We start from the raw sequence: 20,081 nt of genomic DNA on the forward strand, positions 1-20,081 counted from the left end.
ATTGGAATCAAATGTCCTTTCAGGTGATCTCTGTAAGGCTGGTACACTATCCGCATTTTACAGATGGAGAAACTAAGGTTTAGGGAGCTTAAGTGAATTACTCAAGAGCATTACAACTAGACTGGATTAGAACCCAAGTCCCTTGACTCCAGGACCTATACCCAAGCCCCACCCTCAGAGTTCCTCATGAGAAACAGTTCAACTGCAAGGGCAAGAAGCTGTGGCAGTGGGGACCCAGAGGGGAAGTGGTGACAGGGACGGAAGGCCAGACCTCCCCACACTCACTCATCTGTGATGCGAGAAAGAGCAAACGCGAGAGAAAGCTGGTTTGGGGGGCTGCTGCTAGCAGGAGCTCTGATTCGGACCTGGGGCCAGGTCTCAGACACTAAACCACAGGACTCCTCCACTCCCAGCAGGGTCAGGGCGCTCGGCCACAACTGTGAGTAGTGTTTTTGTTGTTTTATTTGGGAGTCCTCCTCATCCCAGAAAACCTGTGTTGTTACTTTAACCCTTCCCTCCTGGGGTAAGAAGCTGGGTGGGCCTACCTGGGGTGGGGGATTGATGTCATATGGGACTCGTAGGGTTTTTAAGTCACAGGAAGGCTCAGGGCTGGTGTGGTCCTCACCCTAGGGCATGACGAGAATCCTGTCCACCAAGGTCAGGACAGAAGGTGATAGTCACGGACATTCAGATAGCCTTACTATGTGCCAGGCACTGCTCTAAGGGTCTTTCATAGTTTAACTTATTGAATCCACACAACAGCTTCATATCTAAGCATGATTATTATTATCCCCCACTTTACAGAAGGGTGCTCAGTAACGTAAGTCACCCAGGCATTCAATGAGAGTGCTTGAACTTGGGCACTCTGGCTCCACGCCCGCTCTCTAACCACCAAACTCTCCTGCCTTACAAAGTGCAGGCTTGAATAGCAGGCAGCAGGTCAGGAAAGAACCCCAAAAGGAAGAGGATTTAGAGATCATCTGGTGAGGTCCTGGCTGGATAGCTTTGTTGATTAGAGCATAGTCCCAATAGGCAAAGGTTGAGGGTTTGATCCCTGGTCAGGTTAAGTACAGGAACAGATTGATGTTTCTGTCTCTATCCTTTCCTCTCTCTCTAAAATCAATTTTAAAAAAGATCATCTGGTGAGCCCAAGTGTCCTCATTTTACAGATGGAGAAGCTGGGGCACAGAAAGATTTGCCCTTCCGATTAGGGCAGCTCGGAGGTGTAGTACCATCAAGTACACACTAGACCCAGGAGACCAGGGCTTCGCTTCTTGGAGGTTCCACACATCGGAACCGTAGTGTTTATGAGTGTGCCCTGGGGTCAGTGCCTGGGTGTGAACCCGGCTGTGCTATCTCTGTAACTACGGCTCTCCACTCAGCCCCCTCTTCTGAGAAATTCTGCCCGAAACTACCACTCATAAGCCATGGTGAGGGTTGACTCAGTGCACCGCTGCCGGACGGGCACCTGCACTGGGCTCAGACTGTCGTGGGGATCTTGATCTTCACCCCATCCGTCCTTGCTGTGGATGAGAAATGAGGATCAACGGGGCCACGGCTGTTTTGCCTTGAATGTGTGGCACGTGGACACCTGGAGCCATAAAGGCCAGGACTAAGGCAGGGCAGGGCCTGGGGAGGAATCTTGGAGGCCCTGGGAGGTGGCGCCTGACGACTTTGGCCACAGCTCTGTACTCACCTTGTGGCTCCCCTGGAGGTGGCCCCCTCACCTGTCCTGGGCCACACCATCAATTTCTACCAATGAGGCGCGTCCTTTACCTTTCGCCTGGTTAAGGAAGTTAGGGTGGTTAAGGCGAGCTGACTGGTAGCGGGCTCAGGGGAGCAGCACCCGTCTCTCCTCTTCCCTCCTCATCTTATTGCACCTCTTTAATCTTATTGGCTGTCCTCAGATGTACATCAAAGGCTCTTTCATTCATTCTTTGATAATTATTATTTTTTTTCCCATTGATTTGGGAGAGAGAGAAAGGAAGGGAGAGAGAGAAGCATCAACTTATCGTTCCATTTAGTTGTGCACTCATTGATTGCTTCTCGTATGTACCTTAACTGGGGATTGAACCCAGGACCTTGGCAGGCTGGGCTGACACTTTAACCACTGAACCATCCCACCTGGCCAGGTCCTTTTATTCTTTCTTATTAGAGTACAATTATAGAACTCTGAGCTCTCATCCTTCTGGGCTGGTTGGTAATTAAATCTGTGAATACTGAGCTTGGCTCGCCCCCACCTGTACCTTCCAGCATTGAACAGTGACTCCGGGGGTCACAAACAGCATAGAGGGAGGGAGGCCCCCTGGTCTTTGTACCACTCTGGCTCCTCTCAGGATGGATGTCTATTGTCCAAAGGGGCCTGGTGCCCTGAAGTCCAACCTGTCCATTTCCCTGGCATGCCTGCAGTCTGGATTTCTTGTCAAGACTCAAATCTACTGTGCCTTAGTTTCAACCTCCAAGCTGTGCCACCTGGCGACTTCCCCCGGAGGTCTGCCATCTCCCCAAGGCACTTTTAGGGAATAGAGCCCAGGTCCCCAACACTCAAGGGACCCTGACCTCTGGCCCCTTCCCACTCTGGGCCATCTCTCCTCTCCCTGACTTGGGATCATAAATACAGGCTTTCTCTCCCCACTCATCTGAGACACAGGCTTAACCTTCATGCTGAGCTCAGGTTTTCACAAAGGACAGGAAGAAAGGCTGTCTTCAAATGGCTTCTGCTTTCTCCTCCCACCCCTGCAAAAAGTCCCTGAGCCAGGAGACACAAAGGGTGCTTGCTTTCTGAAGGGAGTCGGGCCGCCCTACCTTACAGAGAAGGAAAACCAAGGCTCAAAGGCAATGGTGACTTGCTCAAGGTCACATGACCAAGGAATAGTGAAGTTCATGTTGAGTCCAGCCAGCTCTTGGGCTCCAAAACTTGTGCTGTCTATCGCCTAATCCTCTGGAAGACCTAAGTCCCCTCACCAATTAGGTAGGTAACCTTGGGTGAGTCACATCCCCTTTCTATAACTCAGTTTCTCCAACTCTAAAAATGAAGCTATAACAGCATTATCAACCTGACTCAAAGGGGGGGCTTCTTGATTTTCTTAAGTTAACATTTAATGGCACATTCACTACCAGCTAAGCTTTGTTAGTGCTGAGACTTACCTTGTTCAGTCATCAAAACAGCCTACGAGGGAGATGCTATCACTACTCCCATTTGAGAGGTGAGAAACTGAAGCTCACACAGACTTAGACCTTGAGAAAGGTCACACAGCTGGTACACGGCAAAGCCAAGACTCAAACCCAGGTGTGCCTGAGTCCAGAACCACGCTCTGTTGTGAGATTCGAACAGGAGAGCAGGTGTGGAACGTGCTAAGGTGCGACGCAGGCTTGAGAAGTGGCCGGCTCTCTTCCAGGAGAACTCAGGAAAGAATAAACCACTCCCTCTTCCCTCCATCTCCTGGGGAGAGGAATGAGATGTGTCCACAGAGCATGAGATGTGCCCTGTCCTCAGCCCTGTGCCACAGGAAAGAAGACCCCAAATGCCAAGGAAAGAAAATGGCAGACAAGGGCAGACCAATGGGGCAGACCAGATGGGCAGGAGCCCCCAGGTGTGAGAGGGAAGGCTGCTGGGACCCTATCTATTTTTTTTTATTTTTTAATTTTTTTTCATTTTTCTGAAGCTGGAAACAGGGAGAGACAGTCAGACAGACTCCCGCATGTGCCCGACCGGGATCCACCCGGCACGCCCACCAGGGGCAGTGCTCTGCCCCCCAGGGGGCGATGCTCTGCCCATCCTGGGCGTCGTCATATTGCGACCAGAGCCACTCTAGCGTCTGAGGCAGAGGCCACAGAGCCATGCCCAGCGCCCGGGCCATCTCTGCTCCAATGGAGCCTTGGCTGCGGGAGGGGAAGAGAGAGACAGAGAGGAAAGCGCGGCGGAGGGGTGGAGAAGCAAATGGGCGCTTCTCCTGTGTGCCCTGGCCGGGAATCGAACCCGGGTCCTCCGCACGCTAGGCCGACGCTCTACCGCTGAGCCAACCGGCCAGGGCCTGGGACCCTATCTAAATGGGGACGATGTTGGTGAGACCTAGGGGCAGAAGTAGGTTGGGTTGGGCACCCTGTGGGTTTTGCTATTTCTCTCCTCCCCGACCTGCTCTCACCCCTACAGGGGAGGCCCCCCATCTTCTGCTCACACAGTGAGTTTGTGGCAGCCCTCCCACCAAAGCCCCCCACCCTCCGCTCCCTGGGGGTTGGGGCCACACCAAACTTCCTCTTTGAGAACCACAGCTGCGTTCACACTGTTGCCTCTGCCAGAATTCAGTGAGTCCGTCTTCTGGGTATCTTGTGGATCTGCTTGGGTGCCGGGGAACCTGTTGGAGTTGGAAGCAGGGATGGGTATCTTCTGAGAACGAGGGGGGGAGCAAGATGCTTCTCTAGCCCTCCCGTGAGGCCTGTCTTAATGATCCTCACTTTGACAGATAAGACCGCTGAGGCTCAGTCAAGGCAGGTAAATGGCAGAGATCAGAGTCAAGCCCAGGTCTGTCTTTCCCCTACTTTCTGCCAGCTGTTCCCAACAGAAAGGGTGGTATTCCAGAAGGTTCACATCATGAGATGATCACAGTGTCTGTTTCCATTCTTTAAATCAGTAAATAATTTTTTTACTATTTAAAATACATATTTTCCCAGTGCAAGGCCTTCTTAGGATAACTGGAAGAACCGAAAGGAGTAGTTGTGGTATTATTCTGAGTGAAATAAGTCAGACAGAGAAAGAGAAATACCACAATTTCACTTAGATGTGGAATCTAAAAAGAGAAAAAACCAAAATAAATAAATAAAGGAGAAACAGACCCATAGAGCTAAAGAACAAGCTGATGGTTGCCAAAGGGGAGGGGAGGGGGGAAGACGGATGGGGGAAGTTAAATATGTGTGTGTGTGTGTGTGTGTGCGCGCGCGCGTGTGTATTTATGTTAAGGGAAAAAATATATATAGCTATTGTGTATTGTAATGAACTATTGCATGCCTACTTAAGATTAGTAATTCACTAAACTCTATTTATTGAACAGCCCCTGTGTACAAAGGTCGGATAATAGGCTCTAAAGGCATAGAGATGACAAGACCAGGCCCCCACCTGGGAAGGATAAAAAAAAAAAAAAAAAAACCAGCCCACAAAAGCAGCAGTTAGTGGTGATCAAACCAACGATGATCTCATGACTTCCAACCAAGCTGTTTAACATTTGGCCACTGGAGGGGCTTTGGCTGACAAACGGTCTTAATCTTATATTGTTCAATTTACACCTTTAACGAACCAATGATTAAAGGTAAGAAACAAAAGGAACTCTGCCATCAACCCCATTTACTCCTCACAACAGCCCTGGGGAGAGAAACTGTCATTGTTTCCACTTTACAGGTGAGGACACTGAGGCTCAGGGAGGTGAGTAATTTCCCCAAGAGACCACAGATTTAACAAGGGGCAGAATCAGAACTCCCAATTGTGACTCAGGGTTGCCCCTTAAACCTGTCCGTGTGTTTCCTTCTTATCCTCAGTAGATCCTTCCTTGTTAATCGCCTCTCTTGACTGAAGCAAGAGATAAAAATCCGGGTCACTTTGCAAGTGAGGGGGGGGGCGGATAAGCACTGCTGGGTCCGATACCAAATCCCAGGCCAGAAAGGGTAACATGCTTTCTTCATGGCCATTGGGCCCAAAAGCCAAACAGATCCGCAGATGCACATAAATTCCTCCTACTCCAGAGGGGGGCTGGAGCAGGCATGAGTATCAGCTCCCTGATATCAGACCCTCTCTGGCCTCCCTTCATCTCTCCATGGCCTCTGTGACCACACCAGATTTAATTTATCATCAGCCGCTGTCCAGCTGTCCCTGTGGTCCTCCAGTCGCTTTGTCACCACTCACAGACCTCAGTGGCCCGAAGCCCTATGAGCCAGCCTCTGTGCTGGTGCCGTTTCCTCTATTATAAAACGGAAGTGATATCTGTCCCCGTGCTGGCTTGCCGTGAAGAATACTGTATATGACTTAAGGTGTAAAGTGCGTAGCATGGTTCTGGCTGTAGTTAGTATGCAGTTGCTGTTGTCATGATCACCAGGCTGTTTCGAGAGCTGAGCTCCGGGGCTCTTCGTCATCATCACCCCATCACTTCCACCTCCACCCTGGGAACCAGCTGAATTCCAGCCCCACCCCCACTGCTGCAACCCTAGAAACAGCCAGAATCAAGGTTGGAGCAGGGACCCCACACTTGGAGATCTGGCCAAGCCAGGAAGAGGTTGACCAACCTAGAGGAAAAGCACAGGTGATTCAGAATATCCACAGTGAGATTAACCCTTTCCTACTCTCTGCAGTATAGAGAAGTCACTGTGAAAAGCCCTTGTCATCATTCAAAGGCTTCTCTGTCCCTCAGTTATAATGCCTTGCTTGTCATACAGAGAGCACTTCATGGGCAGAAGAGGCGTCTATCACGTCTTGGTATAATGTTAACAACTTTTTTTTTTTTTTTACAGAGACACAGAGAGAGAGTCAGAGAGAAGGACAGATAGGGACAGACAGACAGGAATGGAGAGATGAGAAGCATCAATTATTAGTTTTTCGTTGTGTGTTGTGACACCTTAGTTGTTCATTGATTGCTTTCTCATATGTGCCTTGACCGCAGGCCTTCAGCAGACTGAGTAACCCCTTGCTCGAGCCAGCGACTTTGGGCTCAAGCTGGTGAGCCTTGCTCAAACCAGATGAGCCCGCGCTTAAGCTGGTGACCTCGGGGTCTCGAACCTGGGTCCTTCCGCATCCCAGTCCGACGCTCTATCCACTGCGCCACCACCTGGTCAGGCAACAACTTTAACAATATTCCTCAAACCTACCCACTCCCCAACCACAGACACACACACACACACACACACACACACACACACACACACCATGGCTAATGACCAAGTTTTCAACAAACTACCCCCGGGGTGGGGGTGGGGGATCCAGATGCTGTTATCAGTCATTTATACCTTAATATGACTGAGCTTCCAAAATTTTCTGCAGCAGGTTTTCTTTGTAAGAAAGGAAATAGGCCTTTCTGTTCCTATTCCAAAGATGAAAATAAAGGGCAGAGAATCGGAGCAACGTGCCCTTAATCACAAGGGAGTGAGCACCCTGTAGGGACAGAACTGAGGCAGTTGTCTTCAGACAGCGTCTAAATGTGCCCATCTCCAGCCCCTGAACCCTGGGATCCATTGAAGCAGGAAGCAAGGAAATTTGTGCTACTTACAGTATCTCCAGAGGTTCCCCAGGAGAAAGCCACAGGGACCCCCTCAGCAACCAGGAGCAGGAAGTATGATGATTATGGCCTGGGCCTGGGTTCAGATGGGCTCTGCCCTTTCATCTGACCTTGGGCAAGTCACTTCATCTCTCCATGTGCCTCTGTCTCCTTGTCTGTAAAACAGAGGCGGTGATAATCGTACCACCACCCCCGGCTTATTGTGAGGATTAACAGGTTACAGGCAAAGCCCTGTGCTAGGCGCACAGCAAGCCATTATTATTATTCAGGTACCTTCCCCCAGGACCCCACTCTCCCTGCATTTACAGAGGGGCAAGTTAAGCTCTGAAAATCTATTCCTGAGTCTTCTAGCCACAGTCCCTTCGAGGGGCCCTTTAGAAGTCAGTGTTAAGTCCGGCGTGCCCTTCTTGCCACTGTATAGTCCGTCAAGCCATCTTTTCCTCCATAAATAAGATCAGTTGTGTCCGTTTTGAAAATCTTGGAGAGTGTAACTATCCTTGTGGATTTCCACAAGTGTTCAGGAAGAACTCCTTCAGCCAATTCATTCTGCAAACACTGATGGAGCAGCGGCCAAGGGCAAGCAGCGGAGACACAGCAGTGAACAAAGCTGCTTTCTTTTTTGAGAGAGAGAGAGACAGGAAAGGAGAGAGGTAAGAAGCATCAACTCATAGTTATGGCACTTTAGTTGTTCATTGATTGCCTTCTCCTATGTGCCTTGACCAGAGGGTTCCAGCTGAGCCAGTGAACCCTTGCACAAGTCAGAGACCTTGAGATTCAAGCCAGCAACCATGGGGTCATGTCCATGATCACACACTCAAGCCAGCGATCCCACGCTCATGCTGGTAAGACCCCACCCTCAAGCCGGTGACCTCGGCGTTTCAAACCTGGGACCTCTATCCACTGTGCCACCACCAGTCAGGCCAAAACTGCTTTCTTAGAGCTGACATTCTAGAGTCTGAGCAGCCAGTAGTGGTGCTGAAGGCCCTGGTAGGAAAACCAGTCCAAGGAAGAGAAGATGACAGGACAGACCAGGCAAGAGATTGTTGCCCAGAGCGTTAAAGACCCCTGTGCCCCTCCATCTTCCGTGGGCAGAGTCCAGCAAAAGGTGTCACATAGCGGCCTGGGTCTGAGTTCTGGCTGCCGTCTACAGGCCTGTGACCTTGGGCAAATCCATCTGTCTGAGCCTCAGCCTCCTCATCTACACAAGACAAGCCACCCACCCGCAAGGGTAGTTTGGAGGATGAAGGAGACAGTGCAGGTACAAAGCCTCTTAGAGAGTCTGCCACAAAGCAAGCACTAAGGGAGAATGACAAGTTCATTTTCTTCGTAGACGTGAACCACAAAGACATGTTGTGACAGTTTGAGCACAGAAACAGATGAGAATCCAGCTACCAGACAATTAAGAGATTTACGAAAATAAAAAGTTATCTTCATTAAAAATGTTATTTCTGTTAACATGTTTTTGGTTTATTAGAGATATTTTTTAAGTTGTGAGCTTTATTTTCTAACAGTAATAACTGCTGGATGTAACCTACAGCAACAAAAGGTCTTTAGGGTCTGGGTAACTTTTCAGATCATGAGGGATGCTCAGAGCACAAAGTCTGAGAACTGCTTCGCAGGCTTCCCTGAGCTAGTTTTCTCACGACAGTTCTTATGTAACCTGCCAACACCCCACCCCCGCCTGTGTGGTTAATTGCACAGCTTCCAAGCTGGAAGGACCCTCTGAGATGGCATCAAAAACCCCCTCCTGATGCAGATGGACACACCAATAAGGGAACTGTTTGAGCGGAGGTTACCCAGCTGTCAGTTCCACCCGAGACTAGAACCGGAACCCAGAGCCCCGTCTCCTTGGTCCAGGGCTCTGGTCATGACTGCACAATGGCAGGTGCTGACCTCCTTACCCCAGCTGGGCTGATGATCGGTCAGGCGCCCCAGCACATGCTCAGCTTCCTGTTTACTCAGCTTAAAATCCCAGATGGACACAGGCTCTTCTCCCTCTGCTCTGCTAACACTCTTCTCCCTCCTGCCTCTTACCTTCCTCCTTGGCCACCCCATCAGCCCACAGCACAACAAAGATGACGTTGTCATTCTCATCTGTCACCAACTAGCAATGATGTTGGGAAAGTGAGGAGAAAGGTATAATATGTACACATATTATATATGACTTTACATAAAATCTTCCATCAGTGGAGGGCTTACTGTGTGCTAGGTACTATATTAAGCATCATGCTATTCCATTTATTCTTGTGCCTCACCACCACTGATTGGATAGGTATTACTTAGTATATTCCCATTTTACAGATGAGGAAAACGAGGGAAAGAAATAGTGACTTTATCTGAGGGCACAAAGCCAACACTTGGCTGAGCCAAGACTGGTACTCCAGTCTATCTGACTCCTAAGCCACCAGCCTGACTGGTCAATTCTTGGGGGTGAGAAGGTCAAGACCCCACCAGGCTGGTGGGGACAGAACTAAACCCTAGTACAGCGATGGTAGTCATGGAGGAGTTAGTGATTAAAACTGGTCAGAGGAAGGAAAAAGCCAAAAAGAAAGAGAAAAGAGATGTGAGCCTGACCAGACGGTGGCGCAGTGGATAGAGCATCGGACTGGGATGCAGAAGACCCAGGCTCGAGACCCCGAGGTCGCCAGCTTGAGCACGAGCTCATCTGGGTTGAGCAAAAAAAAAAAAAGGCTCAGCAGCTCGGACCTAAGATCCCTGAACAAGGGGTCACTCGGTCTGCTGAAGGCCCACGGTCAAGGCACATATGAGAAAGCAATCAATGAACAACTAAGGTGTCGCAACAAGAAACTGATGATTGATGCTTCTCATCTCTCTCGGTTCCTGTCTGTCTGTCCCTATCTATCCCTCTCTCTGTCCTTGTAAAATAAATAAATAAATAAATAAATAAATAAATAAATAAATAAATATGATTTACCTGTGGGGCTCAAGAGAAAAGATTGTCTGTGTCTGTTGTCAGGGCTCCTTGCCCTGGGCAGGCTCATGAAATAGATCTCAGCCCTTTACCAACCTGACTCTATCCTAACACAAAGGCTCAAGTCCTGCCACTTGCTATGGAATTCGGGGCAAGTGAACCTGTTTGTTCAAGGAGCACTCCCTGCCTCAGATAACAGCCAAGAGTCTTCAAGTGTGAAAACAATTGTGGGCATTATTAGTATATTCTCTTGAAGGGAAGTTGCACGGGGTATACGATAATTGAAAAGAGGAAGAAGATATTTGAAAAGACTCAACAAAACTGTCCTGTGGGCCCATTTCAGAAGGTCAGATAGTGCACCCAGCATTTGTTTTGAGGTGGGAGAGAGAATGCAGGGGCAAGAGGATGGGACCCCGATCTCCAGGGAGATGGACCACAGCACAGGCTCCCAGTGCCCACAGTTAGTTTCTTCACATCTCTGGACCCCAATTTCCTCATCTATAAGAGATGGAAAATAATAATACTAGCCTCGCATGGTTGTTGTTTTTTGTTTGTTTTTTGTATTTTTCTGAAGTTGGAAACGGGGAGGCAGTCAGACTCCAGCATGCGCCCAACCGGGATCCACCCGGCACGCCCACCAGGGGGCGATGCTCTGCCCATCTGGGGTGTCGCTCTGTTGCAACCAGAGCCATTCTAGCACCTGAGGCAGAGGCCACAGAGCCATCCTCAGCGCTGGGGCAAACTTTGCTCCAATGGAGTCTTGGCTGCGGGAGGGGAAGAGAGAGACAGAGAGGAAGGAGAAGGGGAGGGGTGGAGAAGCAGATGAGCGCTTCTCCTGTGTGCCCTGGCCGGGAATTGAACCCGGGACTCCTGCACACCAGGCCGATGCTCTACCACTGAGCCAACCAGCCAGGGCCGCCTCGCATGGTTTTGTGGAGGCTTAAATGAGATAATATGCTGTTACAATGCCAAGCACTCGTTCTCATCATCCAATCTGCTCTTCATGTGGCAATATGGGGCTGAGAGGGAGCGATTTCTCCGTAAAAGGAACTGGTGCCAGAGCCAGGACTTGGACCCTGGGTACCTGCTTTCTAACTTGGGATTCTTTCCCTTCCATACATCACATACATGGTCTATCGTTCAGTCCAGCAGCCAAGCTACTGACTAATTGGTTTTAAATAATTATTTAATTTGCATATTGAGCTTCCTGGCAGCTGAAGAAAAAAGAAACACACAAGTCTGGCTGAAAAAGCCTCCTCTTTTTCTGATGGACATCTGTTCATTCATTCATTCAATAAGTCAATTTAAAAATATTTAAGTGCGGCCTGACCAGGCAGTGGTGCAGTGGATAGAGCAGGGGTCAGGAACCTATGGCTCGCGAGCCAGATGTGGCTCTTTTGATGGCTGCATCTGGCTCGCAGACAAATCTTTAATAAAAAAAATAATAATGTTAAAAATATAAAACATTCTCATGTATTACAATCCATTCATTTCCTACTGCTCATGTTCATGGTTGCGGGTAGCTGGAGCCAATCACAGCTGTCCTCCGGACAACACTAAATTTTTATTGGATAATGCATAATGTACACGGGTCGTTTTATGGCTCTCACAGAATTACATTTCAAAATATGTGGCATTCATGGCTCTCTCAGCCAAAAAGGTTCCCGACCCTGGAATAGAGCATTGGACTGAGATGCAGAGGACCCAGGTTTGAGACCCCAAGGTCACCAGCTTGAGCGTGGGCTCATCTGGTTTGAGCAAAGCTCACCAGCTTGGACCCAAGGTTGCTGGCTCGAGCAAGGGGTTACTCGGTCTGCTGAAGGCCCATGGTCAAGGCACATATGAGAAAGCAATCAATGAACAACTAAGGTGTTGCAACAAAAAACTGATGATTGATGCTTCTCATCTCTCTCCGTTCCTGTTTGTCCCTATCTATCCCTCTCTCTGACTCTCTCCCTGTAAAAAAAAGAATATATATATATATACACATACACACACACACATATATATATGTATGTGTGTGTGTGTGTGTGTGTGTGTGTGTGTATATATATATATATATTGAAGTGCTAGAAACCCCAAGAGGAGTATAATAAAGAAATTGGTTTGGAAAAAACCCTTGGGAAGCACTTGGCATCTCTCCCCATATTTTGCCTGGCATCAATAAATTTTCCTGCAATATATGTCACCAGAGAGATTTCAAACTCCTTCTCCCATGTGCTGTCCCACCTTCCCTGCTAATCCATTTCAGGAAGGACTATCCTGGCCATCTGTTGACAAGGTCAAAGAGCCTGGACAGTGCCAACATTCTAGCTGACTTTCCGCTTCATACCTGCTGCCTGTGGTCCCATCTTTTCCCTCAAGCCTAGTTGCCTGGGTCAGGTGTGGTGAGATGCTCATGGTCAGGCTTAGGGTGAAGGAGAACTGGGACCGCCCAAGTCTGCCATGAACTTGGAAATAAGGAATTGTGGCTCAGGGCCATCTAACTGCCTCACTTTTCTGGGATGACTTGTTTTTCTTTTTTGAAGATTTCATTTATTAATTTTTAGAGAGAGACTGAGAGAGAAAAAAGGGGGAGGAACAGGAAGCATCAACTCATAGAAGTTGCTTCTCACATGTGCCTCAACCGGGCAAGCCTGGGGTTTCGAACTAGCAACCTCGGCGTTCTAGGTCGAAGCCCTATCCACTGCGCCACCACAGGCCAGGCTGTGCTGACTTGCATTTCTACATGGGCTGCTTTGCTTAGCTTGGGCCTCTCATAAAAAGATCTTCACCAAGAATCTACTGTGGGCTATTTTTGGTGTGCAGGGCAGTAGAATACAAAGATGTGACTACTCTCTGACCCAGATTCTGCTCTCAAAATCAGAAACTCAGTCCAAGTGGCAAAATGAGAAATGGACATAAACAACAGAAGGTATACATTAATCCATGCTGTAGGACTAAATGAGTTTCATCCACCTGGAGTGGTAAGAAGAAACCAGAGAATGCTTCCTGGAGGAGGTGACTTCTCATATAGGCTTTGAAAAAAATAGGTAACACTTGGACTAAGGAACATAGCCTATAACTCCAAACTCCAGAAAAATTCTTTGCAACTGCAACCAAGTGCTACCAAGCACAGAGGGAAACCAGGAAAATATAGAATGAAGTCCCCATGCCACCCTTCTCATAGCTGGACATAGTGCCAAGAGCCCAGCCTGCTAGAAAACAGGTCAAGAGGGTCACCTTGGTCTTTTACTGATGGATTGCTCATGCAGCTCAAACAGGTTTTTAAAAATGTGATGGTTCGGCCTTCAAGGCGGTCAAGTGTCTGTTCAGGATGAGTAGGGATCTTTCTATCTGCCTGAGCTCTCAAAGTTCAGACAAGTCTCAAACACAGAATCCTATAAACTAACTATTGAGGATTTCCTGCTTTTCATAAGGCATGCACTGTTAGCCAGGCACAGCACCATGAAGTAGTATGCTTCTGTCACTTATCTTTACAACAATGGGATGTGGGTGGCATTTCTCCAAGTTGATAGATGAATGAAACCGAGGCTCAGAGAGATGAAGTAACTCCCCCAGCGTCACACTTCCCATCAGGTACAGACCTGACCAGAATCCAGGGAAGTCTGGCTGCAAAGCCTGTACCCTTGGGATCCAACATGGTGAGTTCCTGCAGGAGACCTAAGAAATCACTCAGTGAACCCACCTGCTTTGACGGTGAGAAAAGAAAGACCCAGAAAGAAGAGGGGGCCTGGCGGAAGTCACTCAGCAGCGGAACAGGGACTGAAAAGCCGGCCTCCACATTCCCAGTCAGAGATAGAAAAGGTGGCTCTTAGCCTCCAACCTCAGTTTCTTATTGCAGGTGGCGTAGCCACAGGGGAAGCGTCATGCTCCTTCTCTGGTTGTCCCTGCTGCCTTCGGGCTTTAAACATTGTAGTCATGGTGGGGCCACCTGTGAGTGGGCGTTATATTACTTCACACTTTCACTTCAGGTCATAAAAACCCCCAGGCACACCTTCTTCTGAGCGGTTTCCACGGCCCTAGAAGTTCCTGTCCCAGACACTAAGCCTGAGTCAGGACTCCCAGCGGCAAGCCCTTCACACCCATGGCAGTGTGGACACCCTCTCTGGGAAGAACGTTAGGTGAGGCTTTAGCATTTTTCTTAGGTGGGGAAAGCACTTGGTTGGTCGGTTGGTTCTCTGGTGTCAGGTCACAATATGTTTTTGCATGCCTCTGTAACTTCTAATATTTGGACCTGCCGTGACACAGCTGTCCACCTCACAAATGCAAAGAAATCAAGTCCTGCATACAGTTTGAGAGGACTGCCGTCCCATCGCAGCCTGCCCGTGGACCAGGTGAAAAGTCCTGGTGGAGAGGGCAGCCAATTCAGTTTTCCCAAAGGGACAGGTATTGTCATTGTCGTTTCACAGATGAGAAAAGGGACTCAGAAAGTTGAAGGGACTTGCCCAGAGTCACATGACAAGCCGTGGCAGAGGTGAACGAGAGCAACCCTGCAGCACAGCGGACACCCGGTCTCTCTCTGTGCGGGGCGTCCACACAAGGGTTTGCCCCAGGATGGCCCCATCTAGAAGCCAGCTGCCTGACTCCGAGAGGACTTCTCCCCGAGGGAAGGCAGACAGGAGCTGGTTTTCCTGTTGTTCGGTGCATTCTGTCATTGTTGATGTTGTCTTTTTAGGACCTCCATCCAAATGCCTGGATTTGGTGCCCTGACCTAATTTGGAAAATAACCATCAGTTGGTGGCCACTCCAAGCCTTGATGAGGAACGAATATGGCCACCCCCACCCCAGGTATCTCTCTTCTAGGCTGGACTCTGCACAGGTAAGCCATTCTCTGGGTGGTGGTGGTGGGGGGGGAGCTTTTTTTTCTAAGGGAAATATGAGAAGAGATTTAGGGCAAAGGGGCAGCAGGGGTGCAGGGAGGAAGCTTCCAGAGGGTCAGGGTGAAGAGGTAGGGGCTGAAAAGGCTTACGTTATCTGTCACTCGTGCATGACCACGGCTGAGAACTCAGCTAGCATCATTTCCTGTCTCAGCTCAGGTGGGATCTTGGCAACATTCAGCAAAAGGCCTCCGTCTCAGGGAAATGTCCCCTTTCAGCCTTTCTAGGTGGGGTTTTGTCTTGTGATCTGGGGGGATGTGGAATCTAGTTCCAGCTCTGCCACTAATTCATTGGGTGACCCAGCCTTGGGCTGTTTTCCCAATGGTAGAATGATGGAGTCGGATTAAATCGGAGGTTGTAAATCTGTTTTTCTGGAGCCTGAGAACTCCACAAAGGAACCTGGGCTGCCGGGAAGAGAGGGCAGAGCTGACACGGACTCAGCTCTTACCTGATGTACGAGTAGGGGCTCCATCGAGTGCGAAAGGCATTCTGCGCTCTTAAAATAAAAAATGAAGCCCTGGCTTATACTAAGGTCCACCATTTACTGAGCACTCCTGATGTGCCAGGCATATTCTTAACCTCACAGAGTAGGTGAATGAGCTCCATTTGAAGATGCTCCTAATAATAACAACAAGCACTTCTATGTATTATATTAATTCACTTAAAACCTCACAAAAAAACAATTTTACAGGTGAGAAATGAGAAAAACAAGACATTAGATATCTTGAACAAAGCCACCTGACTGTGATTTGGACCTACACAATGCACTTCTCTCCCCCTAACATGCTTATGTGGGGACTACTCCATTTGAGACAGCCCCTTCCACCTAAATGGTTCTCATTCATTAAACAGTTATTGAGTGCCTACCATATATATCAGGCATTGTTCAAGGCTCTGAAGACCCAGGAACAATGAAGGCTCAGTCCCTAAACTTGATAAGCTGTGTGACCTCTACCAAGTGGTTTAATGTCTTTCAGCCTCCATTATGAAATGGCAATAACCATAAGTCTTTTCTTTTTCTCCAAACAATAAGAGAAAGTTTATTTAGAAAGTTTCAGAGGCAGCCTGACCAGTGAGTTTGCTTTCTAATCATATCTAATAATGTCTCATATAGTATTTGAGTGATTTATTTATTTTTCAACATTTAGGATATACTTATATTAAAAAAGGATTCATTGCCTGACCAGGTGGTGGCGCAGTGGATAGAGCATCGGCCTGGGATGCAGAGGACCGAGGTCACTATCTTGAGTGTGGGTTTACCAGCTTGAGTACGAACAGGGTCACTAGCTTGAATGTGGGATGACTGGCTTGAGCCCAAGGTCGCCGGCTTGAACAAGGGGGTCATTGGCTCAGTTGTAACCCCTCGGTCAAGGCACATATGACAAAGCAATCAGTGAACAGCTCAGATGCCGCAACAAAGAATTGATGCTTCTCATCTGTCTGCCTTCTTGTCTCTCCTTATCTGCCCCCTCTCACTAAAAATAAATAAAAGTAAAATAAAAATAAAAAAGGATTTATTACCTGGCACTCAAATTTAACTATACTCCTCCTATATTTTATCTGGCAACCCTACTGGTATAAAGCCAAAGTCTTGTCTCCTATCTCTAAATAGTTGGTTAAACTTCAGCATCTTCCTTACCAAAACTGAAAAACAAAAGAACAAAACACCAATGCAATAAACCCCTCCACCTTATCTCTCTAGATTTCATTTTTCTTGGTTTTGGTTTCCTCTTGATTTTGGACCATTGGAAATTTACCTTACTTTTCAGAGGGGAAGTCTTCGTATTAGTCTTTTTGAAAACAAAAGGCAAAAAAGCTGGCAGGCTGCTTCCGCTTCTTGAATTCCCAAGGACCTCTCCTAAGGCCACCAGTACAGACCTAGTTCCCCACTAGAATGGAGAAAAGGCAAAGTAGAGAGGAACAGAATATAAATTGCTACTTCAACATATCCATCTGCACAGATAAGAAGAGGGTTTGACTAGAGTCAGTGATTGTGTGAGGTCATTATTGTGCTAATCAAAAAAGACTTATTTCAGCCTGACCTGTGGTGGCACAGTGGATAAAGCGTCGACCTGGAAATGCTGAGGTCGCCAGTTTGAAATCCTGGACTTGCCTGGTCAAGGCACATATGGGAGTTGATGCTTCCAGCTCTTCCCCCCTTCTCTCTCTCTGTCTCTCTCTCCTTGCTCTCTCTCTCTGTCTCTCTCTCTCCTCTCTAAAAAAAAAAAAAAAAAAAAAAAAAGAATAAATAAATTTTTAAAAAAGTGTTTAAAAAAAACCAAAAAACTTATTTCTTCTCATTGTACTATAGTAAAGACTTCTCAGCAAGCCCAGCAGAATCTGAAGGACACTCCATGGCGAGATGTTCGGGGACCAAGGCAGCCAATGGCTCCAAGGATGACTTGGATTTCAACCTCATGAAGGATTACATGATTCTGAACAGTCAGCAGAAGATAGCTATTGCGGTCTTGTGCACCCCCCTGGGCCTGCTAAGTGCCCTGGAGAACCTGGCTGTGCTCTACCTGATCCTGTCCTCCCACCGGCTCCGCAGGAAGCCCTCATACCTGTTCATTAGCAGCTTGGCTGGGGCTGACTTCCTGGCCAGTGTGGTCTTTGCCTGTAACTTTGTAAACTTCCATGTCTTTCACGGTGTGGATTCTAAGGCTGTCTTTCTGCTGAAGATTGGCAGTGTGACCATGACCTTCACAGCCTCTGTAGGCAGCCTGCTGCTGACGGCCATTGACCGCTATCTCTGTCTACGCTACCCGCCTGCGTACAAAGCCCTGCTCACCCGTGGGAGAGCGCTGGTGACCCTGGGAATCATGTGGCTGCTCTCAGCCTTGGTCTCCTACCTGCCCCTCATGGGATGGACTTGCTGTCCCAGTCGCTGCTCTGAGCTTTTCCCTCTGATCCCCAATGACTATCTGCTGGGCTGGCTCCTGTTCATAGCCTTCCTCTTCTCTGGCATTATCTACACCTATGGGCATGTCCTCTGGAAGGCCCATCAGCATGTCGCCAGCCTGGCAGAGCACCAGGACAGGCAGGTGCCAGGAATGGCCCGGATGAGGCTGGATGTGAGGTTAGCCAAGACCCTGGGGGTGGTGCTGGCTGTTCTCTTTGTATGCTGGTTCCCGGCACTAGTCCTCATGGCCTACAGCCTGACCACCACTCTCAGTGACCAGGTCAAGAAGATCTTCGCCTTTTGCTCTCTGCTCTGCCTTGTCAACTCCATGGTCAACCCCGTCATCTACGCCCTGCGGAGTGGGGAGATTCGCTCCTCTGCCCACCACTGCCTCACCCGCTGGAAGAAGTATCTGAGATGCCTAGGGCTTGACGGGAAAGAGGAGGTCCCGAAGTCCTCAGTCACTGAGACAGAGGCTGATGTGAAAATCACGCAGTGGCCAGATTCCAGAGGTCTACACCGTTCTGATTGCTGATGCAGCCTCTTTCAGAGCTTTAAACAAACCAAGTCAGAAACCATTTCACTCTCCAGAGGAGAGAGAGCAGTCTTGACCCTCTCATCTTATTTGAATAAGCCCCAGGGGCCTCGACACTTACCCTTTTGTGCTGATGAGTTTTGGCTCTGACCCCTGGAGGGCAGCCTGGTCTGTTGTAGAGCGAGGCCCTGTGAGAGGTGGCAAAGTAAGCAGGAGGCAAGATGCCTGGGACAGGCTCTGTGCATGTCAGGTCAGGAAAACCTTCTCAGCAAGATGGCATAGTGCCTGCATTCTCTGGAGACCACAGGAGCTAGAGGGAGCCTTCAGGCTCAGCAATGAGGGACTCGGAGGAAATTTGAGAAGAATGGATTATTCTCCTGGGATTTCAGGGCATGGGTGGATTGCTGGCCAGTCCTTGTTCCTGCTTCATTTTGGGGACCTTCTTGGTTCTGTGTCATCTTTCCCCACTAAGGACATTTATAAATCACCCTTTTAGTTCACCCTATCCCACTGAGCACCAAGAACTGTGATGCGAAGAGGATCATGGGTGTTGACCCACCTCTTTCAGAGGTAACTGACAACCCTCCAGTTAAGGGCATCTTGTTATTAGGGCAATGGTCCTCCTTGACCCTGATAATGCTCATTCACAGCCACTGTGAACTCTTAAGTCTCTGGGGAATACAGAGGCTGGGGTCACTTTGAGACACAGAATCTTTAGAAAATTTTATTGACCTTGACAAGTCCTATTTGGTGGTACCACTGGAAGCAGGCAGTGTCCCATTCTAAATAGTCACAAAGATTTTATATAAATCCCCATATTGTTCCCACTTGCTCTCAGTTCAGGTCCTTTTGTCTCCTCCACACGCTTATGACAAATAATCAACAGAGCAAATAGGAGGAGAGGGAAATTCCTTTACTTATGGGCTAAGCCCAGGGCTGACATCTCACAACCTATATCTCTAGCACGAACACTGCCCAGTTCTTCTGAAGAGCCCAGGACACCATATTTTACGTATCAGGGAGGCTGGGTTCCTACCAGAGGGACTTAAAAAAGTAGGCAAGAGAAATTGTTGATGGCCAGAGGATCGTAAGAAATTCTAATGCAATCATTTGGAACCAAAGACAGAATAAAAGAAAATAATTAAACATGTCTTCATTGAATACTTTGTAAGATAAGGCGACCACTATTCATTCACTCATTCAACCATCTCATAAATACATTCCAGAGTCTGTGCTAGGTCCTGGATGTCGAGCCATAAATGAGACTCTGCCCCTGTCTAATGGGGCTTACACTCTCCATTCTGCTGGGGAGAGAGCGAACAAATAATAAATAATTACAGGTGGTGCAATGAAAGAAATGGTCAAGGTCATGTGATAGGAATTAATTGAGGCAACTTGAGGTAGGGTAGACCTACTAGGTGCTCTGGTCATAAATGCCGGCTAGCTTTTATTGAGTCTTTACTATGTGCTAGGCACTGGGCTAAGTACTTTCAAATGAGCTATTTCACTTGGTCTTCACAATAACCCGATGAAGAGAGTTCGGTAATCTCATTGTACAAATGAGGAAACCTCAAAG

General features: G+C 48.4%; 1 protein-coding gene across 1 annotated transcript; it reads left to right on the plus strand.

Moving 5' to 3' along the window:
* Positions 1-295: 295 nt before the first annotated feature.
* CNR2 (cannabinoid receptor 2) lies at positions 296-19,870 on the plus strand. The gene is made up of 3 exons (XM_066265135.1): positions 296-439; positions 14,867-15,010; positions 17,380-19,870. Exons 2-3 carry the CDS (start codon positions 14,961-14,963, stop codon positions 18,503-18,505), a joined length of 1,176 nt encoding a protein of 391 aa, XP_066121232.1. The 5' UTR covers positions 296-439; positions 14,867-14,960; the 3' UTR covers positions 18,506-19,870.
* Positions 19,871-20,081: the final 211 nt, after the last annotated feature.

The sequence above is a fragment of the Saccopteryx bilineata genome, chromosome 3 (assembly GCF_036850765.1).
Source record: "Saccopteryx bilineata isolate mSacBil1 chromosome 3, mSacBil1_pri_phased_curated, whole genome shotgun sequence".
NCBI classification, from domain to species: domain Eukaryota; kingdom Metazoa; phylum Chordata; class Mammalia; order Chiroptera; family Emballonuridae; genus Saccopteryx; species Saccopteryx bilineata.